General features: G+C 44.4%; 1 protein-coding gene across 4 annotated transcripts in view; it reads right to left on the bottom strand.

Moving 5' to 3' along the window:
- Dpy19l3 (dpy-19 like C-mannosyltransferase 3) overlaps positions 1-14,140 on the bottom strand; it is a 69,601-nt gene that overhangs the window by 34,651 nt on the left and 20,810 nt on the right. For all 4 annotated transcript variants that reach the window (XM_076932334.1, XM_034523817.2, XM_076932328.1 and 1 more), the window contains exons 4-8: positions 9,802-9,892; positions 7,476-7,597; positions 5,629-5,774; positions 2,987-3,110; positions 1,757-1,891 (exon numbers count right to left, since the gene is read on the bottom strand). In XM_076932334.1, coding sequence (XP_076788449.1) covers positions 1,757-1,891; positions 2,987-3,110; positions 5,629-5,774; positions 7,476-7,597; positions 9,802-9,892 — 618 coding nt within the window. The remainder of the gene's footprint in view (positions 1-1,756; positions 1,892-2,986; positions 3,111-5,628; positions 5,775-7,475; positions 7,598-9,801; positions 9,893-14,140) is intronic.

Raw genomic sequence — 14,140 nt, forward strand, 5'->3', positions numbered from 1 at the left:
GCCTGTTGACTCTAACAAGAGGCTGCCTCATGCTCTGGACACCACAGATAGGACCAACCTATCTCATCACTGTGCCTTTGCTAAGACAGACTGAAATCTCTCTGAAGCCACCGGACAAAATAAACATTTATTCTTACTATTTTCTGTCCCAGCAGTGAGAAAAGTTACTAATATTATATCACATGGGTATATTTTATTTTTTTAAGTTTAATTTTATATGTATGAGCTTGATGGACACCCCCAGGTCCTTCCTCCCACCAACCCAGGCATTCATTCCTAACATGTCTCCCTTGCCCATTCACGTCCTCTCCACCGGGTGCAATGCTAGCTGCATCACCTAGGGAACCAGAGCTGCCGAGTGAGTCCATGGGTGCAGAGCCAGGGCTGGCCTGAAGATGGCATTTCCCAGCCCTCCTCCCCATCCCCCAGCTCTTACATCCTTCTGCCCCTCCTCCTATGATGCTCTTGAACCTGGGAGACAGGGGTTGAGATAGATGTTCTATGTAGGGCTGAGCACTGGGTACCACATGTGCTTCTGACTAGGAAGTTCCTTAGCCTGCTGACCTTGGCAATGGAATGCAAGCATGCAGTTGGCGTCCTTTGATGCCACCCTGGCAGGAGGGAAGGGATGTCACCGTAGCTAAGTGGGGGCTGAAGTCAGATTCCCCATGTGGTCTGTGGAGAGGGTGAAAATTCCAGATTTTCTGACACTGCCCTGGCATGTAGCAGGCATGAGAACAGGGTGAGAACAGAAATCCAGGCACTCCCATGATGCCCTGCTGGTGGGTGGGAGTGGAGCTGCATGTGTTTGTAAGGTGTTGGCTGCTATGAGCTGTCAAGTTTTCTGTCTTCCTAAAATTTCTCTTTTCTGGTCCTCAGCTAGGAGAACGTTTTTCTTTTGAGTTTCTGTGCCATTCTACTGCTTTATTTCTGGGTTTTTGGTTTTTCTAATGCCCACTCTTGGATCTGTGAAGGAAAAGGAAAACCCAGGAGACTCATGGCCATATTTTCCTTCTAGTCTGGAAGTTTCTAGTTGTCTTAGGGTTTTACTGTGAAGAGACACCATGACAACAGCAACTCTTACTTAAATGGATATATGTGCAAATGATTTATTTATTTATTCATATTATTTGCCTGCATGAGTTTAGGTGTACCGTATGTGTGCAGTGTCTGTGGAGGTCAGAAAAGGGCTCTGGGTCTCTTGGAGTTGGATTGCAGGTATGTAACTCTGTATGAGCTATATGGGTGCTATGTGAGTGTGGGGTGCTGCATCTGGGTCCTCTGCAGGAGCAGGAGCACTCTAAACCACTGAGTTATCCCTCCAGGGCCTAAAGACGCTACTTAACTTTAAAAAATGTTGAGGGGCTGGAGAAATAGCTCAGTGGTTAAGAGCAGTAACTTCTTATAGAGGACTCAAGTTCAATTCCCAGCACCCACATGATAGCTAACAACTATCTGTAACTAGGGTTCCAGGGAATCCTATGCCCTCTTCTGGTTTCCATGGGTACTGTGTGCACACATGTGACATACATACATATATGCAGGCAAAGCATCTATACACATAAAGTAAGTGAGTGTCAAAAAATTTTGTTGAATTGTCAAACTGGGTTGCACACAGTTCTTAGCTTCAGGTGACCACAGCCCAATGATACAGGTCAACAGTTTCACCTTTGTCACAATCTGTATCAGTTTCCATCACATCCATGGCAGACACTCATGGGTATGCACTGAGGAGTGGGAGGCAGGCAGTGCTCACCTTCACGGCCGGCAGCATGTCCAAGGAGTCCAGGATGAACAGCACCAGTGCCTGCAGCAGCATCATGAACTGATTAAATTGCCATGTCAAGCTAAAGAGAAAAGTTGATACGAAGATGGCAAGAAGTGTCAGCCTCTGTGGGAAGGAAAGAAAACAAACCTTTGAAGGAGTCTCATCTCCAGTCTTCAAACAACCTTGCAGTTAAGTTTTCTCGAGAGTAGCCAATAAATGTCCCCACAAGCCAAATAAAAGTGGAGGAGGCAGAAACTGTTGCTTTGAAAAGCTCTGCATTTCTAATATGAGCTCCAAATATCCTGCAGTGCTATTCTCATATACATATTCACATATGGTATGTGCAATCCACTCTGATCTCGAGGCCATAATACGACAAACCACATCTCAAAAGCAATGGATTAGAAATCTTCAGTTTCACAGAACAATGTGGGCTTCCTGCAGCTACTTGAAGGTAGATTGTAAAGAGGACATTTTTAACTTGACATTTTCTTGGCAAAAGAGGAAAACGTTCAGAGGGAGAGGCTTAACTTGGGGTTGAAGAGAAGCTCAGCAGCCAAGAGAGCTTGCTGTTCTTGCAGAGTTCAGTTCCCAACACCTGGGGATGCTCACAACCATCTGCAACTCTGGCTTGAGGGGATGGATGCCCTTCTTTGACCTCCACAGGTACCAGGACCCAAGTACCTATATCCACAAACACATGCATGCACACATAATTTAAAAATAACAGATTTGGTCATGGGATGAGAGCTGTCCCTGTGGACTGTGGCTTTTTGCTCATATAAAACCAGCAGATTAAAAAGTACCCTAGAAACTTCGGGCTGGCAAGAAACTAAGATCCCCAGTTCAATCCCTGGGTCTTACAGATGGCAGGATCAGAAACGACTCTCCTGAGCTTTTCTCTGACCTCTGCATGAGTGCTGTGGCACCTAACACACCTGGATACACACACATGGATGGACACACTGACACACATACACACAGACAACACACACGCATATACTCTCATACACATACTCATTTGTATACAACATTCATATACTTACACTCATACACACACACTCACTTGTACACACACACTCACCCACACACACTCTTACACACATTCACGCATACACACTCTCAGATTCACATACTCATACACACACACATACATACATACACACACACACATACTCACACACACATACAAGTAATTAAAATGCTCTAGAAACTTACTTCAGAAAGAGGCTGTAAGTTTGGTCTCAGGAAGTAGGTAAGTGCTGCAATCTGAATTGCAAAAAAAGGCAGAGCCCAGTTCTCCCTCAGCGGGATGGTAAACTCAACTCTTGTGGTATCTATTCTGTAGGGAGAGAACACAGACAGCCAAAATAACAGCCAAGATGGTTCTTGCAACAATTTCCTCAAGGAATCCTAGCAGGAAAACTAGAGGGCATTTAGTTGAGGGACATACAGAGCTAACAGCAGTTGTCATTGTCAACATCACTACTGTCCTCATGACATGAAATTGCCACTGACAGCATCAGACTTGCCCTTGTTCCTTATTAGATATGTGGTGGAATCCAGCCCATGTTAGCCAGGGTACTGAGGCAATGGAGGCCCACACCAAACTCCTCCTCACACTGTTCTCTAGATGCTGTAGACAAAATTTTTTTAAAAAGATTTTTGTTTTATGTACATGAATGTTTTTCCAGCAGTGGCCAGCTAGAACTGGAGTTAGAGTCATGATCTGCCACCTAGGTACTGAGAACCAAACCTAGGTCTTCTGCAAGAGCCGCCAGTGTCAAGCCATCTCTCCAGCCCCAAGGCTCTCCCCTCCTTAGTGGTTTATGTCTGACACTGAGGCTTGCTGATGACCTTTTCAAGCTCCACTGGAATGTAGTCTCCAGAAGGCAGGAGGCAAGCTTTCACCTCTGTATAATCAGTACTGAGAAACACTCATGTACAGACTGGGCAATTGATAACAACCTCAAAAAAAATGTAAAGTGCTTTTCAGAGTGTGAGAGTGCAGGCGACACCCTCCCGAGTCAATGTTCATACCTCTGAAACAGAGGTCATAGCATCTACCTTGTGGGGTGATGGCTCTGCTTTGAGACAAGGTCTCTCTATGTAGCCTCATCTGTCCTGGAACTCACTATGTAGACCAGGCTGGCCTAGAACTCAGAGACCTGCCCGTCTCTATTTTTGTTCCACCACCAAACTCAGCCCCATGTAGGGCTGTTAACAGACTAGATCTTGTAAGTGCCGAGGACATCATAAGCACTCACTAGACGTGTAACAAAAGAGAGCGCTGGGAGGGCTGGAGGGCCGGAGAAAGCACTAGCTATGCTTGCACATGACCCAGCTTTAGGTGCCAGCACCTACATGCCAGCTCACAACTGTTTCCAACTCTAGTTCCAGAGAATCCGATATCTTCTTCTGCCTTCAGAGGTACCAGGCACACACATGGTGCATACACATATGTAGGCAAACACTTAAATACATAAGACTAAATTTAAAAGTATTTTCATAAGGCTAAGAAGCAAATCTATATTAGAACTCATGTCAAAGTTTTAAGGCCCTTAGTAAATATTGTTGCTGCTCTGTAAGTTGGACAACAATTCAATAAATCTGTAAGACCAGGGTCCCATTACGTAGCCCAGCCAGTGACATGCTATGTAGTCCAGGGTGCCCTCATACTTGTGGTGACCCTCCTACTTTAGCCTTCTAAGTGCTAGAATTATATGGTATAAGCCAATAATCTTGCCCGCCAATAATCTTGAATATATGGAAATGTATATTGATAGTACTAAATAATAAAACAATTACATAATAATGCAGCACTGCCTGTTTTGCTGCAAATCTTATCATGATGGACAGAGAAGCTGGCTGTGTTAGGGAAGGCCTCTATTTAGCAGCTAGGAAAGCAGAGATAGGAGGACCTGAATTCAAACCCTGCCTGAGCTACAAAGTGAGTTTAAAGACAGCCTAGCAATGTAGCGAGACCCGGTCACACAACTTAAAAGTTACTAGGAAATTCTGGGACATAGTTTAGTAGCAGAATGCCTCCAGGGCAAATACAGTGTTCTGGGGGCACACACAAACACACATACTTTCACATACTATCTCACACATAGATATTCACACCCTTTCACACACACATGCATACATACACACTCACATGTACTTGCACACACTTGCACACACACACAAACTCTCATATGCACACACTCTCTCACACACACTCACACACACCCATATACATACTAATACACACTCGCACACACTTTCACATACACACATACACATTCTCACATACACACATATACCCAAACACACTCACACAAACCTTTTCACATACACTCACACACTCATATTTATATACACACTCTCACATATACACATACACACACTTTCACATACACACACTCACTCACACAAACTCTCACATACATACATACACCCACAAACACTAACACAAACATACACTCACTCTCTCACACACACTCTCACATTTATTTACACATGGACACACACTCATACACACACACATTCACATACATACACTCACACACACCTCTCTACTGTTGAGGGAATACCTAAACTGTGTGGCTGAAGCAATATTGATCACAGAGCAAGCAGGCAATGGCAGAGAGATTAGAGCCGATGGCACTGTAATGTGGTACTCGGTTCTCAGATGAGAAAACTTCTGGATGGAGCTTTCTCCCTTGCTAAATAAGAAAACCACTCTCAACCCAAGAATTACCGAAAGACTGAATTTTGCCTCACTAACCACAGTGTTCACAGCCATTCTCTGCATGAGAAAATAGTCACTTACCTTCACTTATACTAGGAATGAGGAGTGAACTGACCCAACTCACCTGTTGGTGACGTACCAGAGAGCTGCCAACAGTCCTGACAGCCAGGTGCCACTAAGGAGCCAGCTGGTTATGTAAAGGGCCGTGACATAGACTGCCTGGAGCCCGAAAAGGGTGTAGATATAAAAATAAACGGGTTCTAGATATTTCTGTAAAAGACAACAATAAAAACTGTTCATCAGGGTTGGGAACACAACTCAGTGCAGCCTATGTGCCTAGTATCTTAGCTCCTGTTCTCCCAATGTGAAGACAACGTGACCAACAGAAGAAAGAGCTTATTGGGGGCTTGCCGTCTCAGAGGGTGAGTTCGTGACCATCATGGCAGGAGCATGGAAGGCAGACTAGAGCTGGACCTGTGAGCTTACAACCTGATCCACAAACAGGAGGCAGAGACAGAGCTAACTGGGAATGGTGTTGGCTTTTGAAACCTCAAAGCCTAACCCATCCAACATATACCTACTCCAAAAAGGCCATACCTCCTAACCCTTCCCAAACAGTTGCACCAATGGGGAATCAAGCGTTCAAACATATGAGCCTCTGGCAGCTATGTTCACTTTAAACACCACACTGGGCACACGCCAGGACCTTGGTTCATTCCCCAAACTATGAAAGTTTATCACAGATGTCCCAACCCTCTTACTGGCATTTAAAAATATATATACACAGAGAGGCCTAAGGAGCTGGCTCACACAGAGGGGCCTAGAGAACAAGCTGGCTCACATAAAGGGGCCTAGGGAACTGGCTCAGTGCTTGAACGTGCATATGGGTCTTGCAGGCGACACTAGTTCAGTTCCCAGCACCCATGCTTGGCAGCTCACAACTGCTTCTAACTCCAGTTCCTGAAGACTCTAACACCTCTGGTCTCTATGTCCCTACACTCACATGCACAAACCCCTACACATACACACATATACATAATCCAAAATAAAAGCAATCCTTATGGATCATATCTATAGAAAGGTAATGTTGAGCTTGCAGCCAGCCCGAGCAGTAGGGTCATCAATGCTTTCCACCTATGAGCAAGTAGCTCTTTCTTCGAACTAGATGTAAGGAGGCCTCTAGACAAAGCAATTCTGCCTCATTCATGTGAGAAGTACTGATTCTGATCTGACAATTCCATGCATATTTTTTAAAACATAAAGACAAGTCACAGAGCCAGATAGTGGCCCATGCTTTTAATCCCAGCACTAGGGAGGCAGAAGCAGGAGGATCTCCATGTGTTGGACACTAGTCTGGTCTACAGAGTGACAGGACAGCCAGGGCTACACAGAGAAACCCTGTCTTAAAAAATAAAAACAAGAACAAACACACAAATATACAAACAAACAAACATAAGTCATAGAGAAACAGGTTACACATAGAGGAACGGTTACACATTTTCAAATGAAACTATTTCTCAAGTTTCTAAATTGCATGTATAATTATGACAGAAGCTAGGAAACTCTACTTGTAAAAATAACAGTATCTTTTGTTTTTTGCTTTTTTTTTGTTTTTGGTTTTTTGAGACAGGGTTTCTCTGCATAGTCCTGGCTGTCCTGGAACTCACTCTGTAGACCAGGCTGGCCTTGAACTCAGAGATCCACCTGCCTCTGCCTCCCAAGTGCTGGGATTAAAGGCGTGTGCCACCACCACCTGGCTAAAATAAAAGTATCTTATAGAATTAAAAACAACAACAATAACAAACAAACAAACAAACAAACAAAACAAAACAAAGCAAATTCAGTGCCTATAGCGAGGACTCTCTACCAGGGCAGCTGAAGTCAGGAGACCCGGAGTGAGCCGTCCAGTCTGAGTGATGATTTGAACCTTCATCAGCCCCTACGAACTCAAGGACAGAGAACACTGCATACCTGTATGGGGAGAATTCTATATAAAACACTGAGAAAAACTTCTTGGTAAATATTCATTCGTTGAAGGAGGTTGATGGTCCTCATGGATTCGGTTTTATTGTCATAGATTAAGCCATGGAAACCTAAGGACATGTGGAGACAAACCAAGAGTGAAGGATTACAACTGCACTTCTCCAATCACTGAGCACGACTCACTGTGAGTGTGGTCAGAAGAGCTCAGAGTAAACCACAGAGCCAGCCAACCTGCAATTCGACACAATACAGGCACACTGAAGAACTTCTGAATAGAAGAACCCCAACGGGGCAGCCTCGCCCCATCTGACACATGTGATGGCATGAGATCGAAAAGCTTCTGCACAGCGGAGCAAACAATTGGAGAAAATCTTTACCAGCTACACCTCAGACAGGTGATGAATATCTAGGCTACGTAAAAAAAAAAAAAAAAAAAAAAAAAACAACCCTGCAAAAACTGAACATTATAAAAACAAAACTGCTATTCAATATTCAATAAATGGGCTAACGAACTGTTGAACAGTTTTCAAAAGAAAAAGTGTTAACCACCATTACCCATTAGAGAAACGCAAACTAAAACGACTGGAGATCCCATCTCATGCTGGTCAGAATGGCCGTCACCAAGAAAGCAAGTGACAACAAGTGTTGGAGATGGTCGGGGAGAGAGGAACCGTCGCCAGCTCCTGGAAGGAATCAGCTCCGGAACTGTCACTAGCTCCTGGTGGGAGTGTTAATCAGGACAGAAGCTATGGAAACCAGTACAGAGGTTTCTCAAAAAAATTAGAAATGACCATTAATAATCAGATTGCCCCCCCAACCCATTCCCTGAGAAGCTACTGGTAGTAATGTTTGCTGGGGCAGGGGATTGATTTTCTTCAATGGTATAACTACTGCTAAGTTGCCTAGGCTCCAGTAAACCCCCAAAAATGATTATGCTGGCAACCGTGCCTGAACTCAGTGGGTCACAAACAAAACAAAACAAAACAAAACAAAACAAAACAAAACAAAACAAGACAAAACAAAACCGACATGAAGGTAGATAGAAACTTGCTGGGAAGGAAGTTGCTTAACTGATGCAGGGGAATGACAATGGATAATGGGGACGGTGAAAATGACCAAAAGCATTACATACACACATGGAATTTGTCAAGGATTTCTTAAAAGATAATTTCTTCTTCAAAACTACTCATCGTGGGACCACTTGCCCTGGGTCAACCATCAATGACATCAGAGTTGGTTTTGCCATGTGGCAGGGGCTCACAGGTTGGGATTTACAGAAACAAGTCTACCCAGTGTCATGCCCACAGATGGCTTCAGAGAGGAAGAGCTATCTCATCAAACATGCTTCTGTCACAGGTACATTCTGAGGAACTACTGCTTTTGAGACCCTGACCTGGGCTTATGCCAGCACTGAGGGGACTGAGACCCAGCTCTATGATGCCACCCCTGCACTCAGCATCCTGAGAGGATAACTTAAATTTTCAGGGACCCTGACTCTTGCCAAACCAGACATTATGGCTTTGATGCTGAAAAAAAGATTCAGAATTAGTCAGTTATGGTGAAGGCAGAGTCAGAGGTTAAATTAAAGCTGTTAAGAGAAACTCTCAAGAAGAGAGGGCCAACACACACACAAGAGATGCTGGCGCACGGCATATCACGTGTTCCCATGGTGACTGTGTGGAAGGTACTGGTAACGGTGGGAATTTCATTGCTTGGGTTTCTTGAGACACTACCTGCCTCCTTTGCCCCTGGTCGCCTCTTTGAAAACTGAGAAGACATATACCATGAAAGGGATTACAATCTGATAAAATAAAACCAGAAGCTATGGGAGCCCAAGAGATGGCTCAGCGGTTAAGAGTACTGGCTGCTCTCCCAGAGGACACTGGTTTGATTCCCAGCACCCACATGGCCGGCTCACAACCATCTGTAACTCAGTCTTAGGAAACACATTCCCCTCTTCCAATCTCCACACGCACCAGGAATACACGTGGTACACAGACATACATGAAGGTGAGACATTCATACATTTAAAATTATGAGGCAGGTGTGGCGGCCCATGCCTTTATCTCAGCACTCAGGAGGCAGAGGCAGGTGGATCTCTGAATTCAAGGTCAGCCTGGTCTATACCATGGATTCCAGGACAGTCAGGGCCATGTAAAAACAAAACAAAAAAACACGTACACACACACACACACACACACACACACACACACACAAAATAACAATGCATCAGGTGCAAAGAGGGGAGGGGACAGGCTTGAGGGAAATAAGACAGAGGAGTCAGCATGCTCACATCAGTAGCTATTGGGATTACCTTGCAGGAGGGTCGGAGCCTGCAGCATCTGCTTGTAGTAAGAATAGTACAGTCCACATTCCGTCCTGAATGAGATTTCTCGCTCTACTTCCTGAAACAAAGTGAGAACTACTGAGTTTACTTGACCTAGTTTTGTTGAAACGCCCACTGTTACTATAGAAACAAGATGTGGAACTACAGAGTTTAGGAGAGAAAGGATACTCTGCACATACAGAAATCTTGACATAGTGAGGCACAGAGGCTAGCGCCTGCAATCCCACCAGCTGGAGGTTGAGACATGAGTTCAGGGTTGAGCCGGAGACTATATGGAGAGACCTTGCCTCAAAACAACCAAAAGAATGCTGATGGGGGTTGGGGGGAGAGAAGGGGAATGGGCAGGGTCACTATTCTCTCTACTCTTGTAGATACGTTTCCATAAAAATGTTTTTAAAATCCTGACAGAACTTGTTTTATTTAAGGGGTATTTCAAAGTTCATGGTTTCACACAACTTACAAACTACAAAGAAACCCACAAATCGCCACTAGACCCAAGTGATAATAGCTCTCAGAGCTCTGGGGCTAGAGAGATGGCTCAGCAATAAAGACACACCATACACATTCTTTTCAAAAGTATAAATGATTTAAAAAGCCACAACCTCTGCTATTACAGACTGCTTTACTCCAGTGTTCTAAAAGCCAGGCCCCCGAGCTACTATCACACTGTGTAAAAAGTGGTGTAACATCCGCGTTAACACACAGATCTACACTCCACAGACCTCAGGCATCCAGGAGAGGTCAGAAATGCTCACACCTGCTGTCAAGCTGCTAAATCCTCATCTCAGCTTGTCTTTGCTCATTCCTACCTGCAGGATTTTTTTTTTAAAGAGTAATAAAACATTTTACTAAAAGAACCATTTATGGGCTAGAGAGATGGCTCAGTGGCTCAGAGGGACTGGCTGATCTTACCGTGGACACGGGTTCAGTTCCCAGCATGCACATGGCAACTCTTAACCATCTGTTTTTCCAGCCCCAGGGAATCTGATGCCTCCTTCCGGTCTCTGGGGGTGCTGCATGCACAGTACACTTACAAACATGCAGTCATACAATCGTACACATAAAATTTAAAACGTTTTTTTAAAAAAAGAACCACTTGGGCTATTTATCTTCAGACCTGAAAATTAACATATTTCTCCCACCCTTTAAATACTTTTTCTATCCTTTAAAAGCATGATGAATTTGGGCCAGTCAGTGGGCTCAGGAGATAAAGGTGCTGTGCCAAGCCTGACAACCTGAGTTCCATCCCCATGACCCACTTGGTAGAAATAGAGAACAGACTCCCACAAGCTATCCTCTGACCTCTATACAGCTGTCTTGGCAAATATATGTGCCACACATGCACACATGCGCGTGCGTGTACACACACACACACAATACATGAAAAACTTCTGTAAAATATAAAAACATGAAGAACTCACTCATATGCTTGCGGAAAACTCACTAATAAAATATTCCTAATAACCAAGAGTGTCGCAACACAAGCTGCTGAGATTGTTGAGCAGGTAACCTGCAATCAAACCTGATAACTTGAGTTTCATCCTGAGCCCGCACGGCTGAAGCAGAGAAGACTCCTGCAAGAGGTCCTCTGACCTACACAGATATGCCACGATACCACATACCCACAGCCACACACATGCACGTACATAGGTACACACGTGCACACACATACACATGCACACATAAGCACAATTTAAAAGACATTTTTACAAGAATGTCAAAATATCTAACTATTGACTCCAGGAAACTATTATCTGGTCCTGTTTCCTTCTAGGGCTGTGTAAGGACAACTTTATATACCAAGCTTTCTTTCATAGAAAATAAGCACTGACAGGCATTAAAGAAGAGGAGGAAAGAGAGGAGGAAGAGGCATGAAGAAAAAAAGGGAGTGAAGGAGGAAGAGGAAGGGGTAGATGAATGAGGGAGAAGGGTATGGGGAAGGAGGGGACAAGGGAGAAAGAAAGAAGAGGACAAGGAGGGGTCTGCTAAGCATGGTGGCTCAAGTCTGTACTTTCATTATCCAGGTGGAGACGGGAGAATCATAAAGTCTAGCCTGGGCTACACAGTGAGACTCCATCTCAAAATAAAAGTTTAAAAAGGGCTGGAGGTGCTGGGCAGTGGTGGCACATGCATTCAATCCCAGCACTCAGGAGGCAGAGGCAGGCAGATCTTGGAGTTTGAGGTTAGCCTGGTCTAAAGAAGGAGTTCCAGGCTAGCCAGGGCTGCACAGAGAAACCCTATCTCAAAACCAAACGAAAACCAAGGAAGAGCAATGTAGATGCAGCCTAGAAGTACAGACAGCCTGGACTATACACGATAGTACAAAAGCAAAACAAAAACGAAAATGCCAAACAATGGAAAGCCACCAGTGCTAAATCAACCTCAGCATACCCACTTCATGCAAAGGACTATGGGAACAGTGTCCCTTCTCGGCTTTCACAGTGGTACTGATTGATCTTTCACAGCAGAAAGAGGCAACCTTTCCTAGTGATTACAACAACCTGGCCATCTTTAATCTCTGCAAACACACAACTTATTGCTTTGATACTATAAGACCAAACTGGTATCCTGTGTTTCTGTACCATTCAAATTCCAATTCCCACCCAGTCAAATAAACATGAAGACTGCCTATTGACATTAACTGAACAAATACTAGCTTTTGTCCATGCAAAAATAAATAAATAAATAAATAAATAAATAAATAAATAAACCAAAAATCAGCCCACATTAAATGTAATTACACTCTTCTCTTCTCCAGCTGCTTTGAGCGTTCACGGTGCTAGCTACTGCCCTCAACAGAGCATCCTAACTCTAAAGCTATCATGGCAGCCGGGGGAGCCAGCTCAGTCATGCACATCTTTGGGCTTCATCTCCTATGGGGCTCCAAGGGGGAAAAGAGAGGCTTTCAAAAAGAAGAGGGGTTAGTCACAGTATAAAGAGCAGAGAGCGTCTGTGCCCTTCCCCCTCTTTACTATACCCAGAACAGTAAAAACCAAAGAGGGATCTAATTAGTAAAGAACGCATTCAAACATGATTAATTGGTAATCTTGGCACCAGCTGTCTAGAACCAAATGCTATCCTTTATTAGACAGACACTTGCAGGTTTTACATCTGCTTCATGCTAAGAGAACATCTGCCTCGTTCAAACGCTTCCCCAGTTCTACTGCAATTTATACTTTGTCTGGTGGATCTCGCCAATGAAAAACGTACATCAGTGGAAGTTTCCCTCTGCAGAGTGCAAAGCGGACCAATACTCCACATTTTAATTTGCATTGGTACCGAGTGGGGAGCAGTATTTGGTGGAAGAATAAAAACGGGCCTGAAGATAATAACAGGAAGAAGCAGAATTACGGACAAACTGTATTCTTGTTCATTTGTGTGCATGTGTGCATACACACTCACACGCACAATCCCACAGAGCCGGCAGAGGGTGTCAGAGCACTGGGAGCTAGAGTTCCAGGCAGTTATGAACTGACAGTATCGGTGCTGGGAACTGATCCCAGGACCTCTGGAAGAGCAGTAAGTGCTCTTAACCTCTGACCCATCTCTCCAGCCCTGTGAACTGCATTTTTAAAGATCTGCATCCCTAAAACCATTCCAGTAGCAGCTTGGATAGCAATGTAAGTACTAGAAGAGGAGAATAGGAGGACTCTTCACAGTTCATGGTCTGGACCCCTGAGGGCACACAAGCACGATGCTGGCAATGTCTGGAAGGTTGTCAGGCCCTCTGAGAATAATGACACTCAACTCAGGAACACAGCGGGTTCATTTCTAAAAATCTCACATCAATAACTTTTGTTGATAAAAACTGTTCCCTCCCATCTCCCGATAATTAGGCTGCTGGGAACGGAGAAGCCAACGACCCATTAACTCTCTGAAATGCTGTTTAACATTTAACAACAAATGTTAAACATTTGTTTAACAGTTAACAAATCATCTCACCAAGAATCGGGGAGTTCAAGGGAAGACAGCTGTGCAGAGCCCCGCACTGGGAACCATGCCCTTGGCAAACATATTTACGGCACGTACATGGTTTATTGTCTGGTTAAATTCCCATCCATCTGTTAGGATGGAAGGATTCCTGCCCTGGAGTTGATGAAAGCTGTGACACGTGACAGCTGACAAGCAGGCTGTTGAGAAGGTTAAGTCTTGCAGGCTCTACCAGCTCCACTGGGCCTGCCCAGAAGCCACCAGCAGCATCTGTGGATTAACCCGGTTTATTCCAGAGACACCTTGCTTTGAAGGAGTACGAAAATCCTGCAACATGGAACCTATGCGGATGCTGGTGAAACAAAAGTCCAAGAAA

This window comes from Arvicanthis niloticus, chromosome 1, assembly GCF_011762505.2.
Source record: "Arvicanthis niloticus isolate mArvNil1 chromosome 1, mArvNil1.pat.X, whole genome shotgun sequence".
Classification (NCBI taxonomy): Eukaryota; Metazoa; Chordata; class Mammalia; order Rodentia; family Muridae; genus Arvicanthis; species Arvicanthis niloticus.